At 38.1% G+C, this 20199-nt stretch overlaps 2 protein-coding genes across 2 annotated transcripts; one reads left to right on the forward strand and one right to left on the reverse strand.

Annotated features, from left to right (window-relative positions):
* Window positions 1–11546: 11546 nt before the first annotated feature.
* Window positions 11547–12380, reverse strand: LOC122428914 (keratin-associated protein 15-1). Its single transcript, XM_043449056.1, has one exon. The coding sequence runs from the start codon at window positions 12329–12331 to the stop codon at window positions 11918–11920; it is 414 nt and encodes a 137-aa protein (XP_043304991.1). The 5' UTR covers window positions 12332–12380; the 3' UTR covers window positions 11547–11917.
* A 3685-nt stretch (window positions 12381–16065) lies between these two features.
* On the forward strand, window positions 16066–16947 carry LOC122428811 (keratin-associated protein 13-1-like). The gene has a single exon (XM_043448920.1). It carries the CDS (start codon window positions 16118–16120, stop codon window positions 16601–16603), a length of 486 nt encoding a protein of 161 aa, XP_043304855.1. The 5' UTR covers window positions 16066–16117; the 3' UTR covers window positions 16604–16947.
* Window positions 16948–20199: the final 3252 nt, after the last annotated feature.

The following is a 20199-nucleotide window of genomic DNA, read 5'->3' on the forward strand; positions in this document are numbered from 1 at the left end:
TTCTGGACAAAGAATTTAATACTAGATAGTGGGATTATAGAAGTGGGTTCTACCGTCTGAGCAGATTGTAGGGTTTAATCCCTAGGTGGGGAAGATCCCCTGGAGTAGGAAATGGAAATCTGATCCAGTATTCTTGCCTTGAAAATTCCCGTGGACAGGGAAGTCTGATGGGCTCAGACCATGGCGTCAAAAAGAATCAGACACGGCTGAGAGACTGCACACACACATGCACATACATAATTCTCCATCAGGAGCACAGTGTAATACAATATCTTTGTAAAAGAAGCAAGTACCTAAATCTTTTGTAATACATTGTGTGGTGTTCATAATGTAATGTATGTGTATTAAAGTGCCATATAAACTGTAAAACATGATATGAACATTAAAGAACATTAAACTTCATTACGAGTTTAACTTGAAAGAATTCAAACTCAAACACGGACTTGTTAGTGTTTTTTTTTTGATTATGATATAAGCAGAGACATATGTGAGATATTTTTAATTGATTTAAATTTTCCTCAACATGCTTTTCTAATTATTATTTATCCCTTTTAGAATAACAACTCTGATTTTATCCTAAATTATCTTTCCATCTAAAGTTTGTAATTTTATCTGATAAAAAGTATCTAGAAATTTAAGATTTCTTTTGTGAACATCTAGTGACCCAGGTAGAACAGTCATCTAATAGGAATTTTGTTTCACTTACTGGGAAAGAGATAGTGTGCTGGTACATAAAATAGAAGAAAATGTTTGTGATAAGTTCAAGTAGGAAGACACGGAATTAGCTGCTTTAATAAATCCCATGTGGAAAATCTCCTTAGCAAAAGTTTTCAGTATGTGAGTTCTGTAGCATTAGTGGGCCACACAATCTATTTATTGATGGTGATCAGTACTTCTTCTAGTGAGAAATAATAGAATAGAATGAGATGGGATGGGATGGGATGGGATGGAATGGGATGGGATGGAATGGGTTGGGATGGGATGGGATGAGATGGGAAAGAGATGTTCAGAGTTATCTCACACATCTTTTTTCTGAAATTTTGATTTTTGAGAGAAATACATACACACACACATAAAAAAAGAAAGAAAGAGAAATAGATTTTGTAGTAAAATGTATTTCTCAGTCCAGATCAAGCTTACACAGATTTGAAAACCGCTGATCTACAAAAACCTTCCCTGGCTCCTGTTGCCCTGACTGCATGGTGTTGTCCACTGCATTGGGAACAGGGTGGACAGTCTCCTAGTAGAACTATTTAGGATACACTTTCTTTATTTTTAAAAGCAGAACGCAGTACATTATTTTTATTGGAGTATAATTGCTTTACAGTGTTGTGTTTGTTTCTTCTGCACAATGAAGTGAATAAGCTCTATGCATGATACTATATATATGCCTTCCCTCTTGGACCTCTGCCCCCCCAGCCCCCCATTCCACCCATGTAGGTCATCACAAAGCACCGAGATGAACTTCTTGTTCTCAGACATGAAATTAGTTGCTTCAATAAATCTAATGTGGAAAATCTTAGCAAAATTTTTCAGTTTGTGAGTTCTATATTTTTGGTGGGTCGGTCACAAAATACAGCAGCTCCCCACCAGCTACCTATGTTACATATGGTAGCATGTATATTGCTAATCCCAATCTCCCAATTCATCCCACCCTTCCTTCCTCCCCCCCACCCCCATAGAAAGAGAACAGTAAAATTTCTATTCCTGTCCATTTTACTCTCGAAGCACAACAATCTTCTTCTGCTAGATGGAGTCATTTATTTTTAATGGGGATTTTTTTTTCTTTCTGCTAATATTTAAGACTGCTATATAAATTGTTTGAGGTTAAGAAATGCCATTCAGTGTTAAGTATCAACTGAAGAAATCTCCCTGTTTTAGGATGCGTAAATTAAAACTAATAAAAATAGCAAGAAAGACCTAATGTTGTCGCCACCTTCCAATAGGTAATAAGTGTTTTTAATATAATGTCTCCGTTAGTCCCTAGACTAATCCTGCCATATATGCAATTTTAATCTAAGAGTAAAAACGATGAAATTGAGGCTAGAAGGTAAGTCACCAAGGTTCACCAGCTTGTATCTCAGGAATAAAAAAAAAAAAAAAAGTCATCCCTGATAACTAAGTTTAAAAGGAAAAAAAATTAGGAGGATTTCTCAAGAAGAAGATGTGGAAACTAAAAGATGTGTCATCCTGCCATAACAGCTCAGAGAATATTAAAGATCTCAATTTCTCAGTAAAATCAGTCTCTCTCTCCCTAACTTAGTGTTATCACTTTCAGGAAACACTTTAAAAATGAGAGCATTTTATTCTTAATAGAGCTCATTTTATATGTAAATAGAAAATGCTTTCATATACTCAATGGTTGAATATGCAATAGAATGAAAAATAGAGACAAATAATGAATAGTTATGTGTAGTCACTGCAATATAAGCCATCTTTGGGGGTTGAGGTGAACAATGGACAAGCTAAATAAATCTTAATTCCTCATAATATAATTTGTTCAAAACTGGTCTATTTCATGATTTAAGTGGCTAGAATGAATTTGATCACTGCTTCAAAGAAGTCTGGTACTATGAGTTTAAGCAATTTAGAATTTATCATTACATACTTGCATTTCTCTGTTTCAACAAGAAGCAAAAATATTTTGTGCATGATGTGTAAAAGAGTAAAAACATTTTCATGTTTCCTAATTTTAATTTTCTTGTTGGTAATTTTTGTATTCCTTCTATATTATGTGAAATCCAATTCCCTAAGTCAATTTCATAATAGCTGGGAATCTCTAGTTTGGTTGTTATGAGAATATGGTAGCCAAATGTATTTAATGAGAATGCATTATATAACATACAAGAAAGCCTGCTCCTTGCTTGGGTCTCCTGCATGAACATTCTTGTCTTTGTGTAGAAGGGTCACAATTTAAGTAGAACTTCTCTTTGCAAGCAATACCATCCAATTCTCCACACTATTTCTTTCATATTATTTCTCAATTTGTACTCCACTTGCTCAAAAAATATTCTTTGATATTCATCATAAGTATGGCTATAATTTATTCAGAGCATTATTCAGCATTCATTTTAACTTTTTCTGGGCTTTGTAAAATAAATATGAAGACACGCAATTTGTTAAGAGCATAGATCCTTAATAACAAAATGTGACATTTTCCCCAGGCCTTTGAAAACTTAATGCTCAATATTTCCTTGATGTCAAACGCTTAGAAGATATTAATAAGGAAAACAGATACTTTAGTACCCAGAGGATGAGATGGTTGGATGGCATCATCAACTCAATGCCATGATTTTGAATAAATTCAGGGAGATGGTGAAAGTCAGGGAAACCTAGAGTGCTGCAGTCCACGGGGTCACAAACAGTTGGACACACCTGAGCGACTGATCAACAGCAAATTACCCAGAAGATTTTAATGGCTCACCATCATCAGGATGTGTTCTTTTCCAATTAATCCATTTTTACTTCTTGCATAGGGTAATGTGTTAAAAAGAGTTTTAAAAGTAAAACTGAGTTTACACTATACTGCTAACCAGCTGTATGATCTTGGACAAATAAACTTCTCTCTATGCTATTTTAAAACAAGGCAAAGCAAACAAACAGAAAACTGAACTACTACCCAACCCAACTTTGTGTTTTTTATGGATTATAAGAGTATATGGTTGTAGCACATATTATTAAAAAGAAAAGTCCAAGGAATTCCCTGGTGGTCCACTGGTTGGGAGTCAACCTATTAATCCAGGGGACATGGGCTCGATCCCTGATCCAGGAAGATTCCACATGCCGCGGAGCAACTAAGCTGGTGCGCCCCAACTACCGAAGACCTTGTGCCCTAGAGCCCATGATTTGCAACACTGCCTGGAGAAGCCCCTGCACCACAAGTAGAGAGCAACTCCCACTCGCTGCAACTAGAGAAACCCTGTGCATAGCAAAGACCCAACACAGCCAAAAATAGATAAATACTAAGTGATGAAATAAAAGAGGAAAACCTGCAAAACTGAGCCTACTGCTTTTAAAAATAACACAAAAGTGAATGGATTAATGATTGTAATTGCAACCACTAGCTTTTATTTTTGTCTATGATGATTTTTTTTTTTAAATGTTGTGATCTTTTTTTTCAGCCAACAATAAAAACCTGACAAGATAATTTGGTACTAATGGAGGGACATTGTTCAAAACATCTTTCATCCCTTTACACAGAAGCGTGCTTAAAGTTGTCACTAATAAGAAATATGCAGTGCTTCTGAGATGAAACGTTCAGCCCCTTTGAGAGGATTGCTCTGTCTCCAGCGTTTTCCTGTGTCCATCAGGAAGCACACCTGTGTGCAACATAATGCAATATGTGTCAGAAACACCAAAAAATAATAGACATTTTCAATCAAGACAACTTCTGAGTAACAAAAGATATCAAGATAGTTTTCCACATTTAATAAACAATTTATATCTAAAGTGCTGTGCTCCCTTGAAAGAAGAGTGAACCAACTGCTAACATTTGATATTCTGAAAGCAACAAATTACATAGAAGGTACAAGTCTTGTCTTGGGGCTTCCTTTCCAAAAAGCTGGCAAGAGTTGAAAAAAAGGAGATAGCCCACAAACTACAAAATATTTCTAATCCTTTTCTGGCCAGAATGATAAAATACGAGAAAAAAAAGTGAACTGCAAATATATCACAAAACAAGTATTGACTAAAACAATAAAATGAAAGTTCTCATTTAAAAATCTGCCCCTCAAAATGCACATTAAATTTAGGTGACAGGATGAAATTCTAAAATGATTACTCAGAAATTTCTATTGAGCTCCAGTTTCCTATATAATATAATCTAAATTTGTGACCATAATATCCATGGCCAATAACCTTTCTAGTTCAAGCTCAAGATTTTTCCCACACACAAAGGGTAAGGGAGTATCTCCCTACAAACTGTGCATATTTCACGTGTCCCATTTCCTTTCTTGTGACCTTCCTCTGCCCGTTCAAATGTACTGTCTTCTAGGTTCTAACTTGATGTTTACTTTTTCTGGGAAAGGTCTTCCGATCTTCATGTCTTGTCTTGTGAGATCATATCAGTCTCACTAAAATTATAGTTAGTTTATAATATTGTTTATAACTGTGTATCAGTTCCATTACACAATTACTTAAACTTGCATTCTCCAGGACCTAGCTTAAACTCTGGTATATAGCAGGAACAAATAAATATTTGTTTAAATGAACTCATTTTCTTGTGTTTGAAATATGAATCTCTTTGTGTATATGCTTGTAGCATGAAATAGTTGGTAGATACAGCTGAAGAAGTTCATAGTAAAGTACCCAAATGATGAATTGCATTGAGATTTTGAGATACTTTTGAAACTGTGATGTCACCTTCAAACACTCAAAATGAATAAATGTAGTTTGAGATCCACTTCATCACTGCTGGCACATACAGAAAGAGTTGAAGTCTTTTTTGTGGAGTGTACTGAATGAGTCAGACAAATCAAAGAAAATTCTCAGAATGTCCAAGAGATATTGCAGAAGTCTATAAACCAGCAATTGGTCTCAATTGGTCTTGACTATTTGAAATAGAGTGAGAAGATAACCTACATCTTACTGTTACTTCTTGGTCTAGGATGATCAGAATAGGCGTGATCCTAACAGACAACTTAGCCATTCTAGAGCTGAGGAGCTTGTCACAAAAATACCATTTTCTTTCTCTAATTGCAACTGAACAAGTTATTACACTGGTGATAGTTCTAAACATAATTACAACTACTATATTTATATGCAATTGTGGAATAATATTTGCTAAGAAAGTATTCAACATTATTTATGAACTATAAATATATTTACTGGATAATCATCATTCACAGCACCTCATTAATGCATGAAATGATATACTATTGCATTTTTACTGTCCAAGCCCTATCTGAAATGTGGGTAGGTCTAGTGTTCACCGTCAAGAACTATCCAAAACAACTCACTCTCAGGACACCATCTAAATCCATGGTTCTAAACACAGAATAAGCTCACTTCCAGAGGACATTTGGTAATATCTGAAGACATGCTTGATTGTCACAATGGGGGTGGACAGGGATGGCACTGACATTTAATGGGAAGAGACCAGGGATGCTGTTAAACATCATACAGTGGACAAGACAGCCCTATCCTAACAAAACCATATCCATCCTAGATGTTACTACTGCCAAAATTTTGGAAACTGAGGAGGGTGAATACTTTTGTCAAGTGCGAGAAACAAAGCAGAAAAGTAGAAAATGATCAATGAAGGACATGACAAAAATGGGGGCACAAAAATGGCAAATGGATTAAGAAAATGTGACAAATATGATGACAGATGTAGGTTGGGCAAATAGATTAAAAATGATCTGGGAAATAAATTCTTTGAATATTGCCCTTTGTCTGAGCAAGTCTCTTATGCACAGCTGGGTCAGAGCTGTGTTCTTAGCAGAAATACACTGAAGAGGCTAAAGGGCTCATAAGCAGAGAAAAATTATTTTTGTGAATACACACAGACATTTTATTAAGAGGTTTAGTTCTTGTATTGAATGATCATGAAATTGTGCTAGTAATCTCTCTTAAAAATGGACATAAGAATCTGAGAAAATGATCATTTAAAAATATGAGAATAATTTTATAAACTGAGAGGAAGATTACTTATAAGCAAAATTCTAATTCACTATTGCCTTAAGTCTTGTGCAGTAATTTCAACTATATTTTTATGAAATAGAAACTGTCAGCCCAGCTTTTCTAGAAAATGGAGACTTTGATGGTTCTAAGTTATGTGTCAGCATGGCTAGGCTATGGAGCCCAGTTGTTTGGTCAAAGACTATAGTATAGCTGTTCTTGTAAAGGCATTCTGTAGATGATTTGTTGTTTATCATCAGTTGACTTTGAGTAAAGGAGTTTGCTCTCAATAATGTGAGCAGAGCTCATTAACTCAATCAAGACCTTTAGAGGAAAATATTTTCTGCCCATCTGAAGCATTCTGCCCGGCTCCGTTTCCATGAATAGTGTGGTAAGTGTGTGTGTGTTCACTCCAAGCTAAAAGCATCGTCTGCAGAGCAAATGGAGGCTAGCAGAGGGAAGCTGGGTGGGGTGCAGAGCTGGTGGAATTGAGGGGGATGAGCTAAGGAGAAGTTATGGAAGTGTGTGCTATCTGGGGAATGGTTTAGTGCAGAGGGTCCCATGGAGGCCAGCAGAGAGGTAAGAAAGGGATTTCTGGAAAACATACCATTGTCTCCTCCAGAAAAGAGCTAGTATTCAGACATGGGTGATAAGTGAGGATCCTCAACAGCAAAGGCAAACCACAGGTAGCACTTAGTGCTAGCTGAGTGAAAAGACTTCTTACATCCCTCTTGGTCATCTCAGAATATTACCGGACAATTTGTTAACTAAGCAAAGTGAAGTGTCAGAACTTACTGCAGCAAAGGGGAACACCATTGCATCGAGACATTCAGCTGTGTATGTCTCCGAGTTCAGTTCAGTTCAGTTGCTCAGTCGTGTCCAACTCTTTGTGACCCCATGAACCACAGCACACCAGGCCTTCCTGTCCATCACCGTCTCCCGGAGTCTACCCAAACTCATGTCCATTGAGTCAGTGATGCCATCCAGCCATCTCATCCTCTGTCGTCCCCTTCTCCTCCTGCCCTCAATCTTTCCCAGCAGCAGGGTCTTTTCAGATGAGTCAGCTCTTTGCATCAAGTGGCCAAGGTATTGGAGTTTCAGGTTCAACATCAGTCCTTCCAGTAAACACCCAGGACTGATCTCCTTTAGGATGGACTGGTTGGATGTCCTTGCAGTCCAAGGGACTCTCAAGAGTCTTCTCCAACACCACAGTTCAAAAGCATCAATTCTTCTGCACTCAGCTTTCTTTACAGTCCAACTCTCACAACTCATACAAGACTCCAAAGACAGGTGTTAGAAGTGAGATCGTGGGCTCAGCATGTTTCAAGGTACAGAAATGATTGGGACTGGGCAAGTTTATTAGTAGATAACATAGAACTGATGGGCATGGCAAAGAGAAGCTATTGACACCAGTCTCTTGATAAAAGTTGACTGTTGCATAATTTGCAAACCCATGGACTGTAGCCCACCAGGCTCCTCTGTCCATGGAATTCTCCAGGCAAGAATACTGGACTGGCTAGCCATTCCCTTCTTCAGGAGATATTCCTAACCCAGGGACTGAACCAGAGTCTCCTGTATTGCAGGCAGATTCTTTATGGTCTGAGCTACTGGAGAAGCCTCTTGCTTAATTAGGGGGCTGTTTTTCAGGTCTGCAGACTACTGTATCCAATACTACAGTAGTTTCCTAAAACATACAGTGAAACGATTTGTTGGTTTAATCTAACGTTTTCCCAGGAAAATTTTTCTGAATCAACTGGGTCATGTTGACCCAAGTGGTCTAAAGCAGATTAAGACAGATCACCTCAGCTGTCATTTCCTTTCCACCTAACCTTTCCCTTTGGCTTAGACAGAAGCCAAGAGCAGCACAGTGATGGAAGACAAGGAAGACCAACGAGGTAAATAAAGTGGTCAGGCCATTTCAAGTCATTGGTGACCCATGGAATCACAAGAGAGGCTTGAATAGAGAGGAAAAAGAGGAGCTGACTTTTAAAAGTAGGACTGACTTTTAATTTATAGATTAAATCTAACTACTTGTATGAAATCAAAATATTTTTTAATGTGATCATAGATCTGTCTATGATATTGTTCAGAAATTCAGAGAAGTTATGGGCCTTGGGTCAAATGTAAAGTTCTATAACAGGAGAAAAATGAGGGAATGTCCTAATTATGCCCTGATAGATCCTGTTTAGTACATTTAGTTGAATTTCAAATCAAACATTTGTTGTTCAGTCACTCAGTCATCTCTGATTCTGTGACTCTATGGAATGCAGCACCCCAGGCTTCCCTGTCCTTCCCAATCGCCCAGAGTTTGCTCAAACTCATGTCCATTGTGTTGGTGATGCCATCCAACCTCTCATCCCCTTCCCCTCCTGCCTTCAATCTTTCCCAGCATTTTTTCTGAGTCAGCTCTTCTCATTGGGGGTGCGGGTGGGGCAAAGGGTTGGAGCTTCAGCCTCAGCCTCAGTCCTTCCAATGAATAGTCAGGACTGATATCCTTAAGGATTGACTGGTTTGATCTCCTTGCAGTCCAAGGGACTCTCAAGAGTCTTCTCCAACACCACAGTTCAAAAGCAGCAATTCTTCAGTGCTCAGCCTCCTTTATGGTCCAACTCTCACATCCATATATGACTACTGGAAAAACCCATATAACTTTGACTATATGAATCTTTGTCAGCAAAGGAATGTCTCTGTTTTTTAATATGCTGCCTAGGTTTGGCACAGCTTTTCTTCCAAGAAGCAAGCATCTTTTAATTTCATGGCTGCTGTCACCATCTGCAATGATTTTGGAGCCCAAGAAAATAAAGTCTGTCACTGTTTCCATAGTTTTCCCATCTATTTGCCATGAAGGGATGGGACCAGATGCTATGATCTTAGTTTTCTGAATGTTGAGTTTTAAGCCAACTTTTTCACTCTCCTCTTATCAAAAGGCTCTTTAGTTCCTCTTCACTTTCTGCCATTAGGGTGGTGTCATCTGCATGTCTGAGATAATTGATGTTTCTCACGGCAATCTATATTCTATCTTGTACTTCATTCAGCCCAGTATTTCACATGATGTGCTCTTCATAGAATTTAAATAACCAGGGTGACAATATACAGACTTGACGTATTCCTTTCCCAATTTGGAACCAGTCTGTTGCTCCAGGTCTGGTTCTATCTGTTGTTCCTTGGCCTGCATAAAGGTTTCTACGGAGGCAGGTCAGGTGGTCTGGTATTCCCATCTCTTTAAGAATTTTTCCAAAGTTTGTTGTGATCCACACAGTCAAAGGCTTTCAGTTCAGCTGCTCAGTCGTGTCCGTCTCTTTGCAACCCCATGGACTCAGGCGTGTCGGTCTTCCCCGTCCATCTCCAACTCCTGGAGCTTGCTCAAACTCATGTCCATTGAGTCGGTGATGAAGCAGAAGTAGATGTTTTTCTGGAATTCTCTTGCTTTTTCTATGATCCAATGGATGTTGGCAATTTGATCTCTGGTTCCTCTGCTGTTTCTAAATCAAGCATGCTGCTAAGTCACTTCAGTCATGTCCGACTCTGTGCAACCCCATAGACGTCAGCCCACCAGGCTCTGCCGTCCCTGGGATTCTCCAGGCAAGAATACTGGAGTGGGTTGCCATTTCCTTTTCCAATGCATGGAAGCGAAAAGTGAAAGTGAAGTCACTCACTCGTGTCTGACTCTTAGTGACCCCATGGACAGCAGCCTTACCAGACTCCTCCATCCATGGGATTTTCCAGGCAAGAGTACTGGAGTGGAGTGCCATTGCCTTCTCTGGAAATCAAGCATAGCCCTCCAATAATTCTCAATTCTTTCCTCACATTCCATTGCAGGGTTTGACTTTCACTCAATGCATCCTATACAGGATCTAATACAGTAATTAGTCCTTCTTTTTTTGGATCAATGGAAATGAAACAAAGTATATTGAATGCAATTCATGGAAAAGTCTGTTTTCATTTATTGTTTTGCTATTGGTCATTACTTTGGCTTACTTGAAATCAGGATGCATTTCTGAACATGGAAGCTATGGAAATGTAGCTCTCATATGTCCCACTGCAGGGAGCATAACTGACTTACAGCCCCAGCTGTTAGTCTCTGAGTGTGCCCCCACATTTATGCCAAGGTCATGCTGTGACCTGTTCTTGGCCAGTGACTGAACTTGGCAAGGATATGCAGGCAGGGCTGTCTCTGTGACTTGCAAGTGACTCATCAAAACTTAGAACTGGCCTGAAGAAAGTTATTCTAACCCAAGCTTCCTTCCTTCCATCGTCCCTTCACTGAGTTCAGACCGGCATTGCTGTCTGACAGCTCTCCCAGAATCCTCTAGCTATCTCCCCATTTTCACCTGCAGGTATTTTCCTCAAATATGTCATGTCAAATCCTAGACCATAGCTATCTCTCAAAGGACTGCAACTAACACATTACATGAGCATGGTTTATTTTTTGCATGAACTAATAACATTATTGTCACTGATCAGTTTTGCATGATATTCTCACCCTTTTCTGAACTTCCTGTTCTTTGTGTTCCCATTGAAACATGCTTTTATAGACATTATTGCACTTACTAAATGACAGTAAGTTAAACTTGTTAAACTTGTGTGTGTGTGTGAACTCTGTGAAGGGAGGGAATTTAAGTCTTCATTCAGCATGAATGCCTGGACTATAACCAGAACTCAATAAGTACTTTTCAACAAATGTCTACCTAAAAATGAAATTTCTAAAGTAATTAGATGAAAAAAAAATGCACCTAGGAGAGGATATAAATCTCTTAAGACATAAAATGTGCCATATATTTAGAGTCTCTAAACTTCCTTTTTCTACACAGCAAAATATTAATGAAACAAAGAAAACAGGAACAAAATGTTTAGCTAGTGAACACAGTTGAAGGTACTGGATGCATTCACTAAATGTACCATATGAATTAAAAAATGGAATGCTGTAATTCATTCTAAAGAAATAAGTTTATTTTAAATGTCATATCTATTTGAAATGCACAAGTGAAAGAGTCTTAGGAGTAAAGTAGTAAAAGAGGATTCTGAGTAAGACAACAACAGGAATGATTCTGAGCATTGGCTCAGGATGAAAATTCAAGACATATCTCATACGTCTGATTAGAAGGTCAAGATTGCTTTGTCCACAGTGAATTGTATGCTTCCAGAAGGACTGTGATAGCAAGTCCCGATGATGAAGATGGTCAGTTATCAAAGATATTGGAAATGCCGAGGGTTAAAACTTCATAAAGTGTAGATATAACCATGAGGTGACTGGAGTCATTCAGAAAGTTGATTCACAAAAGCATGAGCTAAAGGCTGGTTAGTAACAAGATGACCGGCAACTCCTGGAGGAAATGTAAGCTGGGGAGCAGAAGTTGGATCCACAGCCCAGAGACTGGAAGCCAGTATTTCCACAACCAAAAGACCCAATGCCAATATTTCCAAACCCTAGAGATCCAGTGTAAGTTGTCTGGCAGGGACGGCGGAAGATGAAATTCTGTGGACGGGAGCAGGATGTCTGGAAAGATCTGGTCACAGCACAGGGTGTCTGGAAGCTGATGGGCCTAAAGAAGTTCTCCTGACAGCCACCGCAGAGAGTGGAGCCCAGCTGGAAAGTGCTGGGGGAGTAGATAACACTGCTGGGGTAGAAGGACTCACAGGTGGAAACTGGGACCCCCAAGTAACCTCCAAGGGAACGGGAGGAGAAGTTTCCTGTGCTGCAGTTGAAAGACATGTTGTCTGTCGGGAGTTCTGAGTTCAGCTGAGTTGCACAGGGAAGTTCGTGACTGTGAATGTTACCTTCTACACCAGATACTTAAATACTCTAGCAATGGGTGTAATAACATGTGTTCATTTTAATAAGAACGCTTAATTAGGCTCCAGTCAAAATGAAATGCATTAACCTTCAAAGACCTTTTTCATGATTACAGACTTTTAAATGAAAGAATTTCATTAGATTTTCAAAGCAGTTGTTCATGAAGCAAAAATGTTATTTCTCATTCATCTAGCTTGGGTAGGTGACTCTGATTGCACCATAATTGTACCTGTAAGATTGGGGTTTTATTCATCCTATCCTTCAAGATAGTGTATTAAGCGGCTAACACAGTGAGAACTTTGTTGTGTTTAAAGCTCTAAAAAGTACTTCGTAATAAGGAGGGAACGTTCATTTTGTTCCAAGTTTAGGAATAGAGGGGGGAAAAATCAATATCTGTTTTACATCCCAAATCTTGTTTACTTTATAGAAAAAATAACCCACTTATGATCCTTAATTGGTAAAAATGTTAAATGAGCATCTAACACATTTATATTCTAGTCTGCTTATAGCATAGGTAACTAAGCTGCTCTTGTATGTGTGAGTTTTTGATTTAAGAATAAGGGCTCCATATTTTCAGCAGTGCTTTGACGTTTCCATTGTAAAAATGCTTAAGAAATCCTTATTCTGAAGTTGACTTGCTTCTTGAGAGATCACATCAATAAATTTAATTTTCAAAAAAAAATCTCCACATAAAGTTAAAGTCATTTTTTAGTGGTGTTGACATCATTCAGAACAAAATAATAAGCTCTATACATTAAAAAAATGAACCTTTAGTCCCTTAGTTTTCTCTCATATGGCGGGATTTTTACCAAAGAAGGTAAGTAAAATCAAGAAGTAAGAAAAATGCCTACTAGCTGTAAACTTCACAGAAAGATCAAATTAAAAAAAATCATAATTAAAATGACCTTTGTAGATTGAAATGAGGGTAGAGAGTACTAAAATGAATGCTAATATAAAAAAGAGAATGAATCCTTTTGAATTTACCTCTGATGTGGTAAATATATTCAATTTTATGGATGTATATAATTATAAATCATATATATTTTTATTTATATATTTTTCATAGAGAACTAATACAAGTATTTTTTCTAGACTCTCCCATAAAGTTCATCATTGCTAACTGTAAATAGAGCAGCACATGTGTACAGAGAACAGATTAAAATAAACTGTGGTGATGGGCAAATCTCTTAAGATATCCGTCTTCAAAAACTGATATATTATCCAGTGGAAATGAGCTGAGACTCATTCTATGAAGATTTGAGATTACTAAATGGAAGTTTTTAGGAAAGATTCAACTGAGAATCTAAAACAAGTTACTTTTGAAGGTAATTGAGATGTCCATCTTGGGGGCACTTATTAGATATCCATCTGATAAGATATTGTAAATGGGATTCCAATGTGGCAGAGTACTGGAGGTAACTGCTAAACTCCCTTCTAAATTATAGACTTTATGACTTTGAATGTTTCAGTACACAAATTGGTCTTCAGTCATATTCCATATATTTGGTAGGTAACATAGCCTGTGCTCTGTTTCTAAAATAAACAATTCTTATTTATCAGGCTTCTTAATTATGAATAGAAAATTGCTTTCTAGTAGATTCCAAACCTTCCTATTTTGTTCATAATGTCAAAACATCCATATAAATATTTCACTCAGCTAGATTGAATTTGCTTGCTTCAATATCATCCACTCATATAGGCTATTTCTGTAGAAGAATATTCTATGAGATAAGATATTAAATAATACTGAACATTCTTTTCTCAACAAAATGGAATTTTTTTGCCACAAGTACTTTGTTCAAAGGTAGAAGGGAAATGTTTTTTTTCCTATGATATGAACAAATCGAATAGTGCAGAAGCCACAGGAAGATAAAGCTTCTCAATCTCTCTTCTTCAAGGTGTCAATCTGCATTACCCTACTACACAGAGAAGGAATACAAGTCATAGAATAACACCAAAAGATGACCACTACTTTAGAAATTGTGTAAGACTTGTCAGAAACACCTAAGAACAGTTGTCAAAGTCATGTATGTTGCTTTCAGAGGCAGATGAAGAATCTCCTTAAGATGGCTACATTGGTCAAATACTTCAAGGCAAATACCTTATAAAATTTCTTTAAAACAAAGGCATTTTCCAGATTTTAGGGAGTCTTTTGGTGGAAAACATTGCCCCTGAGTAGAGAGAGAAATACATTGGGCATTTTTGTCACATATTTTGTTCTTATTTTTTGATGTCTCTAAAAGTATCTTTGCCAACAAAGGTCTGTCTGGTCAAGGCTATGGTTTTTCCAGTGGCCATGTATGGATGTAAGAGTTGGACTGTGAAGAAAGCTGAGTGCCGAAAAATTGATGCTTTTGAACTGTGGTGTTGGAGAAGACTCTTGAGAGTCCCTTGGACTGCAAGGAGATCCAACCAGTCCATCCTAAAGGAGATCAGTCCTGAGTGTTCATTGGAAGGACTGATGTTGAAGCTGAAACTCCAATACTTTGGCCACCTCATGCGAAGAGCTGACTCATTGGAAAAGACCCCGATGCTGGGAGGGATTGGGGGCAGGAGGAGAAGGGGATGACAGAGGATGAGATGGCTGGATGGCATCACCAACTCGATGGGCATGAGTCTGAGTAAACTCGGGGAGTTGGTGATGGACAGGGAGGCCTGGCGTGCTGTGATTCCTGGGGTCACAAAGACTTGGACATGACTGAGTGACTGAACTGAACTGAACTGAAAAGTATCTTAGATAAATAACCTCTGACTTTTCAAAACAATAGAAAGAAATTTATACTACTTAACTCATTCCACAGTAAATGCACAGGCTTTCCAGGCGGTGCTAGTGGAAAAGAACCTGCCTGCCAGAATATGAGGTGCCTGACCCAGGGTTTGATCCCTGTGTCAGGAAGATCCCCTGGAGGAGGGCATGACAATCCAATCCAATATTTTTGCCTGGAGAATCCCATGGACAGAAGAGCCTGGTGGATTACAGTCATAGAGTTGCAAAGATTCAGACATGACTGAAGCGTCTTAGCACACACACACGCACACATAAAAGAGTGAATAGCTAAGATGACTCTTGCTAGTTTGCATACAGTTTTAAGCAGAAGCATCAGAAATAAGGGGATCTCTCATTTAATATTACATGAAAGCCATTAACATCGAGGTTCAATTAAAAAAATAATCGTCCTACATCTCCAGTGTTACCATTGCCACTTCTTTCTGGCATCACCCATTAGGTAAACCCAACACTTCCTGGTAACCATCAGTGTATGCTCATGTTTAAAAAACGACTTTGAGTAGATCAGTTAGCAATTTTGCTCTCCAGATGGCAACAATTTCGAGACAGATTGTGAAAGGGGATTCAATTATTTTTAATTAAGCCAGCTTCCCTCAGCCCCGTCACTGCCTCTAAAGTTTTCTGAGTGATCTGCTTGGCGACTTTGGTAGAAAAGGATGACTAAGAGCTTTGAAGATTTCATACTATTACCTGAATTTCAAGGCACAAACATGATTATACTCTTCAGCTGTGAAACCACAAACACTCCATGTGTATAACTACACTGATCTTTTGGATTCAATTAAAAAGATGATGGTAACTTGTTTTTATGAGCCACGTGGATGACACAGCCAAGGATAAAGATATATAAATGCCCCTGTCCAAGAAGTGACATTCAGACTCAGACCTTCCCATCGTAACTCACATCACCTGCGAAGATGTCCTACAACTGCTGCTCTGGAAACTTCTCCTCCCGCTCCCTCCGGAACCACCTGCGCTATTCAGGCGCCTCCTGCGGCTCCTCCTTCCCCAGCAACCTGGTCTACAGCGCTGACGTCTACTCTCCCAGCTCCTGCCAGCTGGGCTCCTCTCTCTACAGCCAGGAGACCTGCTGCGAGCCCATCAGAACCCAGACGGTGGTGTCCAGTCCCTGCCAGACGTCCTGCTACCGCCCGAGGACCTCCACGTTCTTCAGTCCCTGCCAGACGACTCTCCCTGGGTCTCTGGGCTTCGGTTCCAGTAACTTTCAATCTGTTGGTCAGGTCTTCCCATCTTTGGGGTTTGGAACCGGTGGTTTCCAATCAGTTAGCCCCAACATTTTCTCATCCCTAAGTTGTAGATCCAGCTTTTACCGTCCGACCTTCTCTTCTAGGAGTGGCCGGTGTCTTTCTTTCCAACCGACCTGTGGATCTGGCTTCTACTAATATCATACTTGAATACAATACCTACTACATCTAGAATTGTAATGCGATGCTTGCAATATTGAGATCTACACTATCTGTTGACCTCTTGTTTTACCTTTAGCTTATAAATTTGACTTCTACTGTTACCTATTATGGATTAGGACTAATTTCAATACCAGTAACTGAAAATGTATTCATTGAAGAAAGGTGCCATAACTACTACCTTGTAGCTATATAGACATGCGATACTGAAGCACATTTATTTCCTGTTCATTTCTCCTGTTATTTCCCCAAATGCATCTATTTCAAATTTTACTGGTAGGGAAAATGTTTAAGTTTAAATAAAGTATGGTATATGACATCCATATATTGGTTTTATCATTTTGCTTGCTTCGTTTCGTCAATGGGGGAGGGCATGACAGCCCACCCCAGTGTTCTTGCCTGGAGAATCCCATGGACAGAGGAGCCTGTCGGGCTACAGTTCACAGGGTCACAAACAGGCACAACTGAAGCAACTTCGGACGTGTCTTCAAATCTAATTCTAAATATCTGGCTGTATATTTCTGCATCGTGTATTCATAATTTAAATTTTTTCAATTTAAAAAGTAAAATTGTTCAGTGTCCTTTAGGTTTGGAAGAAATTATTACATCTTTCATGTTTACTCCTTCTGTATTAACATTCTGTTAATATGGTAAAATCTGAAATTACATTTTTAAGACTACATTTTAAGACTACAAGTAACTGTGACCTTTGGCTTTGTAGGGGGTTAGAAACTTGTATATTTCTATATAAATAATTATAAATTATAAGGTATATTCAATTGACTACATCACATAATTTTGGAAGAAAGATTACTCATAGATAGATTCTAAAATAATATATTCAGTAAGAAGTTAGTGAGTTATATTTGGTGAGAATTTCAGTTGCCCCAGATTTCCTGCTTTCAAGCAAATGAAATGGCTAATTAATTTATGATTGAAAACATCTAATACATCCCCAATACTTAGAAGTAAGCCCAGCATTTTTTGTACAATCATTAACACAGTTGGTTTGCAGCCACTTTTTAAGTTGTTCTGTTGATGAGATTAACTTAGAGAAAAAACAAACAAATGGAATATGAAACTCAAAAACAATGCAAACATTCTCATGTTACAACAGTTAACTAAATGTTTAGGCAGCTGATCACACCCGAGTCAGCAGTTATGTTCCAAACTTTTATCCATTAAGTCAAGGACAATATTACTAAAAGGTACAGATGACCTAGATTCTCACCCACAGAGTAACCATATGTCTTGGTTTATTCTGTTTGTCTCAGCATCCAGTCCCACTTGGTAATTGTCTTAGATTTCTCACGTTTTATATGTAATGAATAATTGAGTTAACATAAGTGATGATTGGTTTAGGAAACTTCCGCTTTGCTTTTGCTATGGCTTCATCTAGTGGAGTGCTTATAAGATGCATACAGGGTGAAAAGTTTTTACTTTAACCGGTGTTAAATCTGAAGACAAGCCATATCATATGCTTTGCTCTGCCTGAAAAAAAAGAACTACTCCTTTCATTGCTGAGGGATCACAGAAAACACATTACACTTAAATACAGTGGTAGGACAGCTCACATGTTCAAGTCTTGGCAGAGGTTCATTTGCTGTTTTCTTTTTTTAATATAAATTTATTTATTTTAATTGGAGGCTAATTACTTTACAATATTGTATTGGTTTTGCCATACACTGACATGAGTAACCTAGCCAGTACTGCGATGGCCATTTCCACATCCTCCAAGATGCAATAATATACACCAAGCTACCAGTAGGTGGAGATAGTGAGAAATTTAGGATTACTGATTAGGCGTACATAAAATACGGGCATAAAACTGAGGGTGGTACTCAGCATATACTTGCTTCCCGGGTGGTGCAGTGGTTAAGCATCCCTCTGCCAATGGAGGAGGCCAAGAGACTCGGGTTAGACACTTGAGACGGGAAGATTCCCTGGAGCAGGAAATGACAGCCCATTCCAGTATTCTTGCCTGAAAACTATCCTGTGGACAGAGGAGCCTGGCGGGTTACCATCCATGGGGTCGCGAAGAGTCAGAAATTACTGCGTGCACAAGCACATAGCATATAAAGATTAATCTAAATGCTCTTGCTGCAGTGGCTTGGCCGCATATTGTACTGCTTAAATCTACAACTATTTATTTTATTGTTTGGGTGAATTTTTATTTTTTAGACTTTGCAAAAGAAATATCTTATTAGGATCAATGAACTAAAGCTAAAAGTTCATATTTTAATTTAAAGGCGTGAATGTTAGTTTCTATTCTTAAAGCAAGTTGATGGTGAAATATGACTTGTAGAGCAATTTCTTGACATTTACTCTCCACCACGGGGTCAGAAGTATCACTTACCAGATGAAAAGTCAAAGAGACAATTTTGCTGGAGAAGCATCAGTATCTGTTTAAAAAGACAGAAGTTTTAAAAAGATTACTTCCAAAAATGATTATTTATGACTAGCAGTCATAGAAACTCTGTTCATATATCACTCTGATGCATAGGTTTCATTTAGGTCAAATAACTACTCTAAATAATATTCACCATGTTAAATCCTAAGTTTTCTTGTACAGGTAAAACATACACATGCATGCATGCGTGCGTGCGTTCACACACACACACACCCAAACAACAAAAGCACAGATGAAGCAGTCAGTAGTTGATGATGTGCTCTTCCATTAACGAAAGACAAGCTTCACTAAGGATTAATGAAACCACTATTATGTCATTATTGTTAAATGCGTCAAGTCAAAAATGACTCAGTTCCAATAGTGATTTGATTTCTTCATCCAGTCCAAAGAAAGCTAAAGAAAGTTCATAATAGTCTGGCAGCTCTAATGAAAAATTATTTAAAAAATTCAAATCAAAGATAAAATGACTGGTTGTCTCAGTAACAATAAAAGTAAAAATTTTGCTGAAGGACCACATCATGGTAAAAATAATCATGTAAGATCCCCATGAAGAAAAAATACAGTTGTCATTGCTGTAAATATATAACCATAATTGGATCCAAACATGCTGTAATAGTCTGCTATTCAATGTAGAAGCTGTAGTCTTAAAGCTTTTTTTTGTGTATACCCAGAGTAGGTGCTTTTGGCATGTTTTCCCTTACCTCATCTATCACCTCTTCCACCTCTGTTGTATTTTTATTTTCCTGGTGCCTTTTCTGTTGTTGATTTTTATGTCATTAGTATGTTATTTTATATAACAAAGCACACACGGCGGGGGATACATTCTTCCATGCTTGATTTGAAGTCTTTATTCCACGTTCTATGTTACTTTGACGTCCAGTTACACTACTTCTCCCTCTCAAGGACTTCCCCATGATTCTATCCTGACTGACTCCTTGGTCCTTCAGTCTGAGTCACCAAAATGGGAATGCAGTTAACAGATTAGTGAGACGTCATGGTTTGGCAATTTTACTTTTTTCTTTTTTAATTTTCAGAGAAAAGCTTCTAGGAGTGACAGTGTTTATGTTGGGAGAATTCAGAGGGAAGAGAAGAAATCTGTCAAGTTATATAGAAATCACCTTTATCTCTTATTTTAAAAAAAATATTAGCAGTAAGCTCATCTTCA

This window comes from Cervus canadensis, chromosome 27, assembly GCF_019320065.1.
Source record: "Cervus canadensis isolate Bull #8, Minnesota chromosome 27, ASM1932006v1, whole genome shotgun sequence".
Taxonomy (NCBI): Eukaryota; Metazoa; Chordata; class Mammalia; order Artiodactyla; family Cervidae; genus Cervus; species Cervus canadensis.